Source organism: Micromys minutus, assembly GCF_963924665.1.
Source record: "Micromys minutus genome assembly, chromosome: 12".
In the NCBI taxonomy this organism is placed as follows: Eukaryota; Metazoa; Chordata; class Mammalia; order Rodentia; family Muridae; genus Micromys; species Micromys minutus.
The window spans coordinates 58,506,916-58,524,279 of record NC_137981.1 but is presented as its reverse complement, the minus strand read 5'-3'; the positions used below and the strand labels follow the sequence as shown (position 1 = coordinate 58,524,279).

General features: G+C 40.7%; 1 protein-coding gene across 1 annotated transcript in view; it reads left to right on the top strand.

Moving 5' to 3' along the window:
- The window catches only part of SACS (sacsin molecular chaperone), a 58,213-nt gene extending 41,239 nt beyond the window's left edge, over nucleotides 1–16,974 (top strand). The window contains exons 9-10 of the mRNA XM_080926611.1: nucleotides 158–184; nucleotides 4,169–16,974. Of these exons, the coding sequence (XP_080782737.1) occupies nucleotides 158–184; nucleotides 4,169–15,726 (11,585 nt within the window). The 3' untranslated portion in view covers nucleotides 15,727–16,974. The remainder of the gene's footprint in view (nucleotides 1–157; nucleotides 185–4,168) is intronic.
- The last annotated feature ends 390 nt before the right edge of the window (nucleotides 16,975–17,364 follow it).

Here is a 17,364-nt window from a genome sequence, read left to right as displayed (position 1 = left end):
TACTGTTTAGAACTTTGTTTATACCTTTTCTTTTGCATAATGCTGTGTGGAGATTCTGCAGACGGCATTGCTGTAAAACGCAGAGTAATTTCTGTAGTGAGCTTGTGAAATATTGAATATTCTGGCCTCGCTAAGCATGGATTTAATTATATTCTAGCACAGCAGCTTCTCTGGGGATACTCAGGTAGGATCATTGACTGAATGTTGTGTTTATTTGAAACCTGACTTATTTATTTATTTATTTGTCATTTGTTGGTGTGCTGAATCCTGTGTTTTTTTTTTTTTTTTTAATTAAGTAGCTAGAAACTCTGTCAGTTTTTTTTTTTTTTCTTTCCTGCTGTAAATAACTTTTAAAGGAGAGAGGAAACCTGATACAGGCCTTTGTTATCACAAACACTGGTTTTTAAAAAAAAATTTTAATGACTTGAAAACTTTCAGAATGATTTAGTCTCAAATAAAAGACACTTGTGGACTTTGTATTTTAGACCACTTAAATGGGAGAGTGTGGCATGACTGCATTTCTGTTATGCACACAAATGCTCAGAGGAGAAATGAGGGAGGGAGTACATTCCGGAGACCAGTGGGAGTAGGAAGCCCCTGTCCAAGCTACAGGGAACACCAAAGTGTCCAGTCTCCTATTGTTAGGGATAGTCAGCTGGTCTTAGAGTGCCAAGTGTGTCATTCTATTGATTTCCCATCCTTTTTGTTTTGTCTTAATAAATACATTTATTATTATTTTCCAAAGTTCTTGTTTTACTCAGAAATTGAAAGGATGCAAGGTTTGATTTATAGAAATTGTTTTTATATGTATCCTTTGAAGCAGATTATACATTTATACATACATAAAATTAGGACTAAATCATTATTAGAGTGATAATTTCTATAAATACTAAATTTGGCTCCTACTTTATTAAAAGGATCTAATGCTTTATCAATAGTTCTTGTATTGAAAGAGTGTAGTAGAAGAGGCAGCAGAGTCACGATGTAGATGGCTACTCTGTGAAGGCCTGCCCTATGGACTGTTCCATTTTGGTTACTAAATCTGTTGCTTAGGAAATCTATTCAAGCCCAAGCCACTCCTGAGAGTGTAGGTCTGTAATATCAGGTGTTTGAGGCTAAGGTAGGAAGATTATAAGATTGTAAATTCAAGACCAGCCTGGACAACTTAGTGAGAATCTATGAAGAGAACAGTAAAGGGATTTGGGATATCACTTAGCAGTAGAGATTTTGCCTAACCTGCATGAGACCTATTAGCCAGTCCCAGAGTACAAGAAAAGCAACAACCAAAGGCCAACGCCAAGATGTCAGTGGCAGAGCATCAGTGCAGGCGTCCTGAGAAGCAGTGGCCATCAGAGCTAGACTAAGATGCTTCTGACAGCCCAGGGCCAATAGCACCACAGCTAGACCTGCGTGCTGGAGGCGTCCCCTCTGGCAGCATCGAACTACCTTTTCCTTCACTTCCCCCAAGCCCACACTGGCCTTTTCTCTTTCTTCATTCTTTTGTTGTTTTGTTTTTAAAGATATGACTGAGAAGGGACAGGGAGGAGAGGAGGGGTGGGAAACTGTTTGGGATGTAAAAATAATAGTAAAAACTAAAAAACAAAAAGAAAAAAGATGTAACTCGTACATAGTACGTCATTTAATTGGACTTTCCTTGTTCACGTGTGTTTGCAAAGACTTGAATGTCCTGTGTAATGCTACATTATTAGAACTCAGCATCCAAGCTGTCATTGCCACTGTGACACCCTGGTACTCAGCACTTGATTCAGCATTGTCTAGTGGGGTGGTTCTGTGAAAGAGTATGAACTCCTTAAGCATTTGGAACTAAAACATTATTGTTAGATGAATTTCATACCCACTGGTATCTCTACTTTCTGACCACGTTGCATTTATTCTCAAGGTCAGCGAGGGTCACAGACCTGTGAGTAAATAGATGGAAAGCATCAGTCTGAGCAGAGGCTGGTTGTTTTCTGTGTCATACCTGGTAGCAGTCTGCTGTCCTTAGGAGCGTGTTTTTGGAAGCATAGTTAAATGCTGTTAATTGTGAAAGCCACAAGCCCACAAGTCATTTATCAAAATGCCTAAAATCTATTCTGTTCATCCGAGTAGAGGAGCTTTGGGGCCTTCTAATGGAGGGCATGGAGACGCTTGTGTGAGCATTCATACTCCAGGGTTAAGCACAACAGCTAGAACTTAGGACTAACGCCTGGATTAACTCACTGTACTTAGGTTTGTGCCTCTCCACATTTTCTCTCTCCTTTACTTCCTACTGTTTTTCCAGTTGTGCATGACTGATGTGTTAGTTGCATGTTATGTGTGATGTGTGTGTGTTTTGACATTTTATTTACATGTTCACACCAAGTAATTTTCCTAAAGGTAAGCATATGTTTTATAAATTGCCAAATTTTATGCAATGCTATTGGGCAGGATTATCTATAAGATACATGTGATGTAACAGTTTACATGGAACATACATGATACATATTTAAGATTTTGCTCTGTGCATTCTGAATTCTATTTTTCAACATTTTATATCTTTAAAATTATATCTTTACTTATGACTTAGATATTCAGTACAGCTAATTCTATTCAGTAAGCACTTGAAGAAACATTATTATGAATTAAATTTTAGTTTGCTCCTTAGCCGAAAGAAACTATATTGATTATATAATTAACCCTTTTGTTTTAAAAATATTACCAGAGTTATTTTGTTACATGACACAGAAACTAAAAATGTTTTTGACTCTGGATGTTACTACTCTCTTGAAGTTTCAAAAGTGTGTCTTTGCTGAGATTTCTATGAACAGTGGTTTGAAAATAGCATGATAGGTAATTTTGGGTTAGAGAGTAGAGCCTTTGAAACAAAAATATCCTTCCTTGATTAAAACATGGTAGAGTGGGAAAGGGAAACAGTACCTCCAGTCTCAAGTCCAGATTCTGGGTACAGTGAACAGGGCCAGCATTTAACCCTGAAGCACAAATGCTCTCACAGGCATCCCCAGGCCCACAATTAGAAGGCCCATACAGCACCTCACATATGACATTCTCAAGGGAAAAAGTCACATACAAAAGTACCAAGAGCCTGAGGTATACCCCCTGTTACAGTGTTCCCAAGTTTGCTCCTAGAAAGCTAGAAGTCATCTGCTCATAGGGAAAGATAAATGTTAGTTTCCACAGAACTGAGTTTGAGATGTTTTTATTTCCCTATATGGACAAATTCATACCCAAAGCTACATAGTTACTTTTCTATTTTGTTGTTACTGTTGCTAAATATTCTGACATACAAAATACTTTAAAGAAATGTTAATTTCTAGGCAATCTATTAAGATAAGCAGCTGTTGCTCCAAGAGGAAAGCATTCTATTAGTCTCCTAGTTTACAAGCACTCAGAAGCAGAGTTGTTTTGGCAGGAAGAGTACCTGCCCTTACAGCTACACCCACAGGTTCAGTTTTGTTGCCCTGAAGCATTTCTACCAAATCCCCCACTTCTGCAGAGCACACTTTAATAAGCAGCAACCTTGGAGAAACTGTGCCTGTGCCCTATAGAACAGTCTGCTTTTCCAGAATGGTGAGTTCAAGTCTCTGAGACAGTGACTGACACCCGGCTGCCTGTCTGTTAGAGACTGGAAGGAGTCATTGGTACCCACACTTAGAAAGTGTTAGCTTCTGAAACAGAGACCCCAGCTTCTGTGCTGACTTTCTTCTTCCTACACGCCATGCACGTGAGGTACTGACGTACAAAACAGCCCCAAGCACATTTGTGTTAGACCTGCTTATCAACGATTAGCCACAGAATAAACATGTGTAAATTTTATCTGCATTTTTGGTACTTTTACTTGTGGACAACTAAACATTAAACATTGGAGTTTGTTGTTGTTGTTGTTGTTGTTGCTAATAATTCCATCTGCAGAAGACTAGGTACTTTTGAATACATATTTTATGACCTTTTAATGTTTGCTTAAAATAAGCACTTTGTGGAGAAAGACTTCTCTTAGAGGTGATTATAAGTATGAGTTTCTGTATAGACTATCATTATTTTAAAATTATTTTAGTCTTCTTACACTGAATATTTCCATTTTCTTTAAGCATCTTTCTAGTGGCACCTTAAACTTGAGACTAGAAGAGTTTAACGTAGAATTGTGCATAACATTTCTGTGTGTGATCTACAGGAAGACCATGTACTCAGCTGCAGCTTCTAAATCCAGAGCGATTTGCACGTCTTATTAAAGATGTAATGAATACATTCTGGCCTGGTCGAGAGTTGGTGGTTCAGTGGTATCCACTTAGTGAAGACAAACATCACCCGTCCATTTCATGGCTTAAGATGGTCTGGAAGAATCTCTATATCCATTTCTCAGAAGATTTGAGTTTGTTTGATGAGATGCCACTTATCCCCAGAACTATGCTGGATGAGGACCAGACGTGTGTGGAGCTCATTAGACTCAGGGTTCCATCGGTAGTCATTTTAGATGATGAAACTGAAGCTCAGCTTCCCGAATTCTTAGCAGATATTGTACAAAAACTTGGAGGGATTGTCCTGAAAAGATTAGATACCTCTATTCAGCATCCACTTGTGAAAAAATATATTCACTCCCCACTACCAAGTGCTGTTCTGCAGATAATGGAGAAGATGCCACTGCAGAAGGTGTGCAACCAAATATCATCATTACTTCCAACCCACAAAGATGCTCTAAGGAGATTTCTGGCCAGCTTAACTGATACCAGTGAAAAGGAGAAAAGAATAATTCAAGAATTGACAATATTCAAAAGAATTAATCATTCATCTGATCAGGGGATTTCCTCTTACACAAAATTGAAAGGATGTAAAGTTTTGGATCACACTGCCAAGCTTCCAGCAGATCTACGGCTCTCAGTCTCAGTGATAGACAGCAGTGATGAAGCCACCATTCGGTTGGCAAACATGTTGAAAACTGAAAAATTAAAGACTACAAGCTGTTTAAAGTTTGTTTTAAAAGATATTGAAAATGCATTTTATACACAGGAAGAGGTAACACGTCTTATCCTGTGGATCCTTGAGAATCTGTCTTCTCTTAAAAATGAGAATCCAAGTGTGCTTGACTGGTTAATGCCACTAAAATTTATTCATATGTCACAGGGCCATGTGGTAGCAGCCAGTGACCTCTTTGATCCTGATCTAGAAGTACTAAGGGATCTCTTTTTCAATGAAGAGGAAGCCTGTTTCCCACCTGCAATTTTTACCTCACCAGATATTCTTCACTCTTTGAGACAGATTGGTTTAAAAAATGAAGGCAGCCTAAAAGAAAAAGATGTTGTACAAGTGGCAAAAGCAATTGAAGCTTTACAGGTCAGTTCCTGTCAGAACCAGGATGATCTCCTGAAGAAAGCCAAAACACTCTTACTGGTCTTGAATAAAAATCATACACTCTTGCAGTCCTCTGAAGGGAAGATGGCATTGAAGAAAATAAAATGGGTTCCAGCCTGCAAGGAAAGACCTCCAAATTACCCAGGTTCCTTGGTCTGGAAAGGGGATGTCTGTGATCTCTGTGCACCTCCAGGTATGTGTGATGCGACACACGCCGTTCTTGTGGGCTCCTCCCTTCCTCTTGTTGACAGTGTCCACGTAAACTTGGAGAAGGCGCTCGGCATCTTCACAAAGCCTACCCTCAGTGCTGTCTTAAAACACTTTAAAACTGTTGTTGACTGGTATACTTCGAAAACCTTTAGTGATGAAGATTACTATCAGTTCCAACACATTTTGCTTGAAATTTATGGGTTCATGCACGATCATCTGAGTGAAGGGAAAGATTCTTTTAAAGCCTTGAAATTTCCCTGGGTTTGGACAGGCAAAAACTTTTGTCCTCTTGCCCAGGCTGTGATCAAGCCACTCCATGATCTGGATCTTCAGCCTTATTTATATAATGTGCCTAAAACCATGGCAAAATTCCACCAGCTGTTCAAGGCTTGTGGCTCAATAGAAGAGCTGACTTCAGATCATATTTCCATGGTCATTCAGAAAGTTTATCTCAAAAGTGACCAGGAATTGAATGAAGAAGAAAGTAAACAAAATCTTCATCTCATGTTGAATGTTATGAGATGGCTATACAGCAATCAGATCCCAGCAAGCCCTCAGACACCAGTTCCTATTTATCACAGCAAAAATCCTTCCAAACTTGTCATGAAGCCAATTCATGAGTGCTGTTACTGTGACATCAAAGTTGATGACCTGAATGACCTGCTTGAAGATTCAGTGGAACCAATTATTTTGGTTCATGAGGACATACCCATGAAAACTGCAGAGTGGCTAAAAGTTCCGTGCCTTAGTACAAGACTCATCAATCCTGAAAACATGGGGTTTGAGCAGTCAGGCCAAAGAGAGCCTCTTACTGTAAGGATTAAAAATATCTTGGAAGAATACCCTTCTGTGTCAGATATTTTTAAAGAGCTGCTTCAAAATGCTGACGATGCGAATGCCACCGAGTGCAGCTTCATGATTGATATGAGGAGAAATATGGACATAAGGGAAAATCTCCTCGACCCAGGCATGGCAGCTTGTCATGGGCCCGCTCTGTGGTCATTCAACAATTCTGAATTCTCAGATTCAGATTTCATAAACATTACCAGGTTAGGAGAATCTTTAAAAAGGGGAGAAGTTGACAAGGTTGGGAAGTTTGGTCTTGGTTTTAATTCGGTGTACCACATTACTGACATTCCCATCATCATGAGCCGAGAATTTATGATAATGTTTGATCCAAACATAAATCATATCAGTAAACACATTAAAGATAGATCTAATCCTGGAATCAAAATTAATTGGAGTAAACAACAGAAAAGACTCAGGAAATTCCCCAATCAGTTCAAACCATTTATAGATGTATTCGGCTGTCAGTTGCCTCTGGCTGTGGAAGCCCCTTACAGCTACAACGGAACTCTTTTCCGGTTGTCCTTTAGAACACAGCAGGAAGCAAAAGTGAGTGAGGTTAGCAGCACTTGTTATAATACTGCGGATATTTACTCCCTAGTAGATGAATTTAGTCTTTGTGGGCACAGACTTATCATTTTTACTCAGAGTGTAAACTCGATGTATTTGAAATACTTGAAAATTGAAGAAACCAATCCTAGCTTAGCACAAGATACAATAATAATCAAGAAGAAAGCTTGTCCCTCCAAGGCACTGAATGCACCAGTTTTAAGTGTTTTAAAAGAAGCTGCTAAACTCATGAAGACTTGTAGCAGCAGCAATAAGAAGCTTCCCACCGATGTGCCAAAGTCATCTTGCATTCTTCAGATCACAGTTGAAGAATTTCACCATGTGTTTAGGAGGATTGCCGACTTACAGTCACCACTGTTTAGAGGTCCAGATGATGACCCAGCTACTCTCTTTGAAATGGCTAAGTCTGGCCAATCAAAAAAGCCATCAGATGAGTTGCCACAAAAGACAGTAGATTGTACAACATGGCTTATATGCACATGCATGGATACAGGAGAAGCTCTCAAGTTTTCCTTGAATGAAAGTGGAAGGAGATTAGGACTGGTTCCTTGTGGGGCAGTAGGGGTTCTTTTGCATGAAACCCAGGAGCAGAAGTGGACCGTGAAACCACACATAGGAGAGGTGTTTTGCTATTTACCTCTACGAATAAAAACTGGGTTGCCAGTTCACATCAACGGGTGCTTTGCTGTTACTTCAAATAGGAAAGAGATCTGGAAGACAGACACCAAAGGTCGCTGGAATACCACTTTCATGAGGCATGTCATTGTGAAAGCTTACTTACAAGCACTCAGTGTCTTACGGGACCTAGCCACTACTGGCGAGCTGACCGACTATACTTACTATGCTGTGTGGCCTGATCCTGATTTAGTTCATGATGACTTCTCTGTGATCTGTCAAGGATTTTATGAAGATATAGCTCATGGGAAGGGGAAGGAGTTGACCAGAGTCTTCTCTGATGGGTCTATGTGGGTTTCCATGAAGAATGTGAGATTTCTAGATGACTCTATACTTCAAAGGAAAGATGTTGGTTCAGCAGCCTTCAAGATATTTCTGAAGTACCTCAAAAAAACAGGCTCCAAAAACCTCTGTGCTGTTGAGCTTCCTTCTTCAGTAAAGGTAGGATTTGAAGAGGCTGGCTGCAAACAGATACTGCTGGAGAATACATTTTCAGAAAAACAGTTCTTTTCAGAAGTCTTCTTTCCCAATATTCAGGAAATTGACGCAGAGCTTAGAGATCCTCTGATGAATTTTGTCTTAAATGAGAAACTTGATGAGTTCTCAGGAATTCTTCGTGTTACCCCTTGTGTTCCTTGCTCGTTGGAAGGCCATCCTTTGGTTTTGCCTTCAAGATTGATCCATCCTGAAGGACGAGTTGCAAAGTTATTTGATACTAAAGATGGGAGATTCCCTTATGGCTCCACACAGGATTACCTCAATCCTATTATTTTGATTAAGCTCGTTCAGTTAGGCATGGCAAAGGATGATATTTTGTGGGATGACATGCTAGAGCGTGCAGAGTCCGTAGCTGAGATTAATAAAGTTGACCATGCTGCTGCCTGCCTAAGGAGTAGTATTCTACTAAGCCTTATTGATGAGAAGCTAAAAATTAGGGATCCTAGAGCAAAGGATTTTGCTGCAAAATACCAAACAATTCCCTTCCTCCCGTTTCTAACAAAGCCAGCTGGTTTTTCTTTAGAATGGAAAGGAAACAGTTTTAAGCCTGAAACCATGTTTGCAGCAACTGACCTTTACACAGCTGAACATCAAGATATAGTCTGTCTTTTGCAACCAATTCTCAATGAAAATTCTCATTCCTTTAAAGGCTGTGGTTCAGTGTCATTGGCTGTTAAAGAGTTTTTGGGTTTATTAAAGAAGCCAACAGTTGATCTGGTAATAAACCAGTTGAAGCAAGTTGCAAAATCAGTTGATGATGGCATTACATTGTATCAGGAAAACATCACCAATGCATGCTACAAGTACCTCCATGAAGCAATATTGCAGAATGAAATGGCCAAAGCAACAATTATTGAAAAGCTAAAGTCGTTTTGTTTCATTCTGGTTGAGAATGTATATGTTGAGTCAGAAAAGGTTTCTTTTCACTTGAATTTTGAAGCTGCACCATACCTTTATCAGTTACCTAACAAGTATAAAAATAATTTCCGAGAGCTTTTTGAAAGTGTGGGTGTGCGGCAGTCATTTATGGTCGAAGATTTTGCCTTAGTTTTGGAGTCTATTGATCAAGAAAGAGGAAAAAAACAAATAACAGAAGAGAACTTTCAGCTTTGCCGTCGAATAATCAGTGAGGGAATCTGGAGTCTCATTAGAGAAAAGAGACAAGAATTCTGTGAGAAAAATTACGGCAGAATATTACTGCCAGATACTAATCTGCTGCTGCTCCCTGCTAAGTCACTGTGCTACAATGACTGTCCCTGGATAAAAGTAAAGGACTCCACTGTTAAGTACTGCCATGCTGACATACCCCGGGAAGTGGCTGTAAAACTAGGTGCCATACCAAAAAGACATAAGGCCTTAGAAAGATATGCATCCAACATCTGTTTCACAACCCTAGGTACAGAGTTTGGGCAGAAGGAAAAACTGACCAGCAGAATTAAGAGCATCCTCAATGCCTATCCTTCAGAAAAGGAAATGCTGAAGGAGCTTCTTCAAAATGCTGATGATGCAAAGGCCACAGAGATCTGCTTTGTGTTTGATCCTAGACAGCATCCTGTTGACCGAATATTTGATGATAGGTGGGCCCCACTGCAAGGGCCAGCACTGTGTGTCTACAATAACCAGCCATTTACAGAAGATGATGTTAGAGGAATTCAAAATCTCGGGAAAGGCACCAAAGAAGGAAATCCTTGCAAAACAGGGCAGTATGGAATCGGGTTCAATTCTGTGTATCACATTACAGACTGCCCTTCTTTTATTTCTGGCAATGATATCCTGTGTATTTTTGATCCCCATGCCAGATATGCACCAGGAGCCACATCAGTTAGCCCTGGACGCATGTTTAGAGATTTGGATGCAGACTTCAGAACCCAGTTTTCAGATGTTCTAGATCTTTACTTGGGAAACCACTTTAAATTGGACAATTGCACAATGTTTAGATTTCCTCTGCGTAATGCAGAAATGGCAGAAGTTTCAGAAATTTCCTCAGTTCCATCATCAGACAGAATGGTCCAGAATCTTCTGGACAAATTGCGGTCTGATGGGGCAGAACTTCTAATGTTTCTCAACCACATGGAAAAAATATCTATTTGTGAAATAGATAAGGCCACAGGAGGTCTGAATGTGCTCTATTCGGTAAAAGGCAAGATCACTGATGGAGACAGGTTGAAAAGGAAGCAATTTCACGCCTCTGTGATTGACAGTGTCACTAAAAAGAGACAGCTCAAGGACATACCAGTTCAACAAATAACCTATACTATGGACACTGAGGATTCTGAAGGGAATCTGACCACGTGGCTCATCTGTAACAGATCAGGGTTTTCAAGTATGGACAAAGTCTCCAAGAGTGTTATCTCAGCCCACAAAAATCAAGATATCACCCTCTTCCCACGTGGTGGAGTAGCCGCCTGCATTACTCACAATTATAAAAAGCCCCACAGAGCCTTCTGCTTTCTGCCTCTCTCTTTGGAGACAGGGCTGCCATTTCATGTGAATGGCCACTTTGCTCTAGACTCAGCCAGAAGAAACTTGTGGCGTGATGATAATGGGGTTGGTGTTCGCAGTGACTGGAATAATAGTTTAATGACCGCCTTAATAGCGCCTGCATATGTCGAATTACTAATCCAGTTAAAGAAACGGTATTTCCCTGGTTCTGACCCAACATTATCAGTTTTACAGAACACATCCATTCATGTTGTAAAAGACACATTGAAGAAGTTTCTGTCCTTCTTTCCAGTTAACAGGCTGGATCTGCAGCCAGATTTATATTGCTTAGTCAAAGCACTTTACAGCTGCATTCACGAAGACATGAAGCGCCTTTTACCTGTTGTTCGGGCTCCAAATATTGATGGCTCTGATCTGCACTCTGCAGTCATAATTACTTGGATCAATATGTCGACTTCGAATAAAACTAGGCCATTTTTTGATAACTTGCTACAGGATGAATTACAGCACCTTAAGAATGCAGATTATAACATCACAACCCGTAAGACAGTCGCAGAGAATGTCTACAGACTGAAGCACCTGCTTCTGGAAATCGGTTTCAACTTGGTTTACAACTGTGATGAAACAGCTAACCTCTACCACTGCCTCGTAGATGCGGGCGTCCCTGTGAGCTACGTGACCCCTGCTGACGTTAGGTCCTTCTTGCTGACCTTCTCTTCCCCTGATACCAATTGCCATATTGGGAAGCTGCCTTGTCGTCTTCAGCAAACCAACCTAAAACTTTTCCACAGCTTAAAACTTTTAGTTGATTACTGTTTTAAAGATACTGAAGAAAGTGAGTTTGAAGTTGAGGGACTGCCCCTGCTCATTACACTGGACAGTGTCTTGCAAATTTTTGATAGTAAACGACCCAAGTTTCTAACAACATACCATGAATTAATTCCATCACGCAAAGACTTGTTTATGAACACCTTATACTTAAAATACAGTAGTGTTTTGTTGAACTGCAAAGTTGCAAAAGTGTTTGACATTTCCAGCTTTGCTGACCTGCTTTCTTCTGTGTTGCCTCGTGAGTATAAGACCAAAAGCTGTGCAAAGTGGAAAGACAATTTTGCCAGTGAATCTTGGCTTAAGAATGCATGGCATTTTATCAGCGAATCCGTAAGTGTGACGGATGATCAGGAAGAACCAAAGCCAGCATTTGAAGTCATTGTTGACATCCTTAAAGACTGGACATTGCTTCCAGGAACAAAGTTCACTGTGTCAGCCAGTCAGCTTGTAGTTCCCGAGGGAGATGTGCTGATTCCTCTGAGCCTCATGCACATCGCTGTGTTCCCGAATGCTCAGAGTGATAAGGTTTTTCACGCCCTGATGAAAGCTGGCTGTATTCAGCTGGCTTTGAACAAAATCTGCTCTAAAGACAGTTCATTAGTCCCTCTGCTGTCATGCCACACAGCGAACATAGACAGCCCCACAAGCATCTTGAAGGCTGTGCATTACATGGTTCAGACTTCAACATTTAGAACTGAAAAACTAGTGGAAAACGACTTTGAGGCACTTTTGATGTATTTCAACTGTAACTTGAGTCACTTGATGTCCCAAGATGACATAAAAATTTTAAAGTCCCTTCCATGCTACAAGTCCATCAGTGGCCGCTATATGAGCATTGCAAAATTCGGAACGTGCTACGTGCTTACCAGAAGTATTCCTTCAGTTGAAGTGGAGAAGTGGACACAGTCTTCAGCAGCAGCGTTTCTTGAAGAAAAGGTGTATGTAAAAGAGCTGTACGCGGCGCTTGGCTGTGTACCAGTAGATGATCTGGAGGTGTATTTGAAACATCTTCTGCCAAAAATTGAAAATCTCTCTTATGATGCAAAATTAGAGCACTTGATCTATCTGAAGAATAGATTGGCAAGCAGTGAGGAGCTGTCAGAGATTAAGGAGCAACTTTTTGAAAAACTGGAAAGCGTATTGATTATCCATGATGCCAACAATCGACTAAAGCAAGCGAAACATTTCTATGATAGAACTGTGAGAGTTTTTGAAGTCATGCTTCCTGAAAAATTGTTTATTCCTAAAGAGTTCTTTAAAAAATTGGAACAGGTAATAAAACCTAAAAATCAAGTTGCATTTATGACATCCTGGGTGGAGTTCTTGAGAAATGTTGGACTAAAGTACGTGCTGTCCCAGCAGCAGCTGTTACAGTTTGCCAAGGAAATCAGCGTTCGGGCAAATACGGAAAACTGGTCTAAAGAGACTCTGCAAAATACCGTTGACATCCTTCTCCATCACATATTCCAAGAACGAGTGGATTTGTTATCTGGAAACTTTCTGAAAGAACTGTCCTTGATACCATTCTTGTGTCCTGAACGGGCCCCTGCTGAATACGTTCGGTTTCACCCTCAGTACCAGGAGGTGAATGGAACACTTCCTCTTATAAAGTTCAATGGAGCACAAGTGAATCCAAAGTTCAAGCAATGTGATGTACTCCAGCTGCTGTGGACGTCTTGCCCTATTCTTCCAGAGAAAGCCACACCACTGAGCATCAAAGAACAAGAAGGCAGTGACCTTGCCCCACAGGAACAGCTTGAACAAGTTTTAAATATGCTTAATGTTAACCTGGACCCCCCTCTTGATAAGGTCATTAATAATTGCAGAAACATATGCAACATAACAACTCTGGATGAAGAAATGGTAAAAACTAGAGCAAAGGTCCTAAGGAGCATATATGAATTTCTCAGTGCAGAAAAACGGGAGTTCCGTTTTCAGCTTCGGGGTGTGGCCTTTGTAATGGTAGAAGACGGCTGGAAACTACTGAAGCCTGAGGAAGTAGTGATAAACCTGGAATATGAAGCTGATTTTAAACCATATTTGTACAAGCTGCCTTTAGAGCTTGGCACTTTCCATCAGCTGTTCAAACATTTAGGTACTGAAGATATTATTTCAACTAAGCAATATGTTGAAGTATTAAGCCGGATATTCAAAAACTCTGAAGGAAAGCAGTTAGATCCTAATGAAATGCGTACAGTGAAAAGAGTGGTTTCTGGTCTATTCAAGAGTCTACAAAATGATTCAGTCAAAGTGAGGAGTGATCTGGAGAACACCCGGGACCTCGCACTCTACCTTCCGAGCCAGGACGGTAGGTTGGTGAAGTCAAGCATCTTAGTGTTCGATGATGCACCACATTATAAAAGTAGAATCCAGGGTAATATTGGTGTGCAAATGCTAGTTGACCTTAGCCAGTGCTACTTAGGGAAAGACCACGGATTTCACACTAAGCTGATAATGCTCTTCCCTCAGAAGCTTCGGCCTCGTCTGCTGAGCAGTATACTTGAGGAACAGCTCGATGAGGAGACCCCCAAAGTGTGCCAGTTTGGGGCATTGTGCTCTCTCCAGGGAAGACTGCAGCTTCTCTTGTCTTCTGAGCAGTTCATCACAGGACTCATTAGAATCATGAAGCATGAGAATGATAATGCTTTCCTGGCCAATGAAGAAAAAGCCATAAGACTTTGCAAAGCTCTACGAGAAGGGCTGAAAGTTTCCTGTTTTGAAAAGCTTCAGACAACACTGAGGGTTAAAGGCTTTAATCCTATTCCCCATAGCAGGAGCGAAACTTTCGCTTTTCTAAAGCGATTTGGCAATGCAGTCATCTTGCTCTACATCCAGCATTCGGACAGTAAAGACATTAACTTTCTGCTAGCCTTAGCAATGACACTCAAGTCAGCAACTGACAATTTGATTTCCGACACGTCATACTTAATTGCTATGCTGGGATGCAACGACATTTACAGGATCAATGAGAAACTTGACAGTTTGGGGGTGAAATATGACTCCTCAGAGCCATCAAAACTGGAGCTTCCCATGCCTGGTACACCAATCCCGGCTGAGATCCATTATACGCTACTTATGGATCCAATGAATGTTTTCTATCCTGGAGAATATGTTGGGTACCTTGTGGATGCTGAAGGTGGCGATATCTATGGGTCCTACCAGCCAACATACACATATGCAATTATTGTGCAAGAAGTTGAAAGAGAAGATGCTGACAATACTAGTTTCTTAGGAAAGATCTATCAGATCGATATTGGCTACAGTGAATATAAGATCGTCAGCTCTCTTGATCTGTACAAGTTCTCGAGGCCTGATGAAAGCTCCCAAAGCAGAGACAGTGCTCCTACCACACCAACAAGCCCCACAGAAGTTTTGACTCCTGGTCTGAGAAGCATCCCTCCTCTTTTCTCTGGCAAAGAGAGCCACAAGTCTCCCTCCTCCAAACACCATTCCCCCAGGAAACTCAAGGTGAATGCGCTACCAGAAATCTTAAAAGAAGTGACATCAGTGGTGGAGCAAGCTTGGAGGCTGCCAGAGTCAGAACGGAAAAAGATCATTAGACGCTTGTATTTGAAGTGGCACCCTGACAAAAATCCAGAAAATCATGATATTGCTAATGAAGTGTTCAAACATCTGCAGAATGAAATCAACAGATTAGAAAAACAGGCTTTTCTAGATCAAAATGCAGACAGGGCTTCAAGAAGAACATTTTCGACTTCTGCATCCCGATTTCAGTCAGATAAGTATTCATTTCAAAGGTTTTATACTTCGTGGAATCAAGAAGCCACAAGTCATAAATCTGAAAGGCAACAACAAAGTAAAGAGAAATGCCCTCCCTCTGGTGGACAGACATACTCTCAAAGGTTCTTTGTTCCTCCCACCTTCAAGTCTGTGGGCAATCCAGTGGAAGCCCGGAGATGGTTAAGACAAGCCAGAGCAAACTTCTCCGCTGCCAGGAACGACCTTCACAAAAATGCCAACGAATGGGTCTGCTTCAAGTGCTACCTCTCCACCAAGCTAGCTTTGATTGCAGCCGACTATGCTGTCAGGGGGAAATCTGATAAAGATGTAAAGCCAGCTGCGCTTGCTCAGAAGATAGAGGAGTACAGTCAGCAGCTGGAAGGACTGACGAACGATGTGCACACCCTGGAAGCTTACGGTGTGGACAGCTTGAAAACAAGATACCCTGATTTGCTTCCTTTCCCACAGATCCCCAATGACAGGTTCACTTCTGAGGTCGCCATGAGGGTGATGGAATGCACTGCCTGTATCATCATCAAACTTGAAAATTTTATACAACAAAAGGTATGAGTGTAAAGAAAACAGTAGGGCCAGCTCTTGGGTGTGTCATAGCACAAACACAAATTGCAGCACTTCATTCAGCTTCATTGCCAGCAGCCAGGAATTGTGAAGCACACGGCAGAGTGTTCTGGACGCATGTGAAGCTATACGACTCCTAACAGAAACTGCACAGAGCTGAAAACCAACTTTGAAGATGGCACTGAGCTGCGGAGGTTCTAGGTGTGTTTAAACAATGGGTGGCACATTATTGAACTGCACTTTATGTAACCAAAGCTTAGCAGTTTGTTAGATAAGAGTCTGCACATGTCTCTGTTTAGGACGGAGTTTATTTTATGTTTTTTAAACATGTTTTCAAGTAGTTAAAGAAACACTGGACAGACTGATTTGGACATATGATGGGGAATTGGGTTTGGGGGGCTTATCACTTTTTAAGTGGACACTTTTAGATACGTTATTTTCTTATCAGCTGGATCTGATTATGAATTTGTCGCAGTTTCCTGTCTTTAGTTGCACATTTAAAGTGGTACAGTATTTAATCCTGACAATTACTTGACTAAGATGAAGATGGTCCTCGGAGTGCACTGGGTGCACTTTTCACCCTTGCTTGAATTTTTTATACTTCGTGTTTGTGGGCTTCCTGGCTCATGAACTGACCTGTGGAAGTCTGAGTGCTGGTTCGTACCACCAGATATTGGTTCTAAAACGTCTTCCCAACATGACATTTAAGGACAATCCCAACAAGAACTTTGGAGTTTGTACAAATTTTCCACAGATGTCATGGTTTGTATAGAGTGGCTGAACAGGATGCAATCTTTTGTCTAAAGGTGCTGCAGTGAAAAAACCCAACTGTCTTTCAATATGGCACTTGGTGGGAAGTCAGACATTTTTACTTTAAGTACATTAAAATTGCTCAAATTGTTGAGGTGATATGCAGAAGTTTACAAAGGGAATTATCAGCTTGCATGTCCCCCAGGAGTGATTGAGAACTGACATTTAATTTTCATAATGTTCAAGAGACCTAACATACATATTTAACTTATTCTTTTGCATAAAGTCAAAAAGGAAATCATAGCTATGTAAGTGCACTGGCTGTAAATGATGCTGAATATATTTTATGCAATTAAGGGCTTACATACAGAACATGTTAGTTTTTGTTTTTACTTCATTTGTAAAAAGGAATGTTAACTGCTTCCGAATGTGAATCATGAATATTTCTGCTGTTAATATTAAGTGCCATGATTTTAATAAAAAAGTATTTAGAAATCATTTTGGTCATTTGTAAAACTTTTGTTTTGAGACTTTATTTTATTTTATGTGTACGGGTGTTTTGCCTGCATGTGTCTGTGCACCGCCCGTATGCAGTGACCTCAAAGACCAGAAGAGAACAACAAATCCTCTGAGACTGGAATAACAAATAACTGTCAGCCATGTGGGTGCTGGGAACTGAACCTGGGTCCTCTGGTAGAGCGGTCGGAGCTCTAAACTGCTGAGCCATCTCTCTAGCCCTTGGGTTATTTTTTGAGAAATACAGTTTGCTAGAAATCAAACTTTGTTTGCTCCTGATAAGAGTTTTGGTCTGTATGTGTATCTGTTCATCGTGAGTTTGGGGATAGCACTGTACCTGGTGCACTCACTGATTTGCTTAAG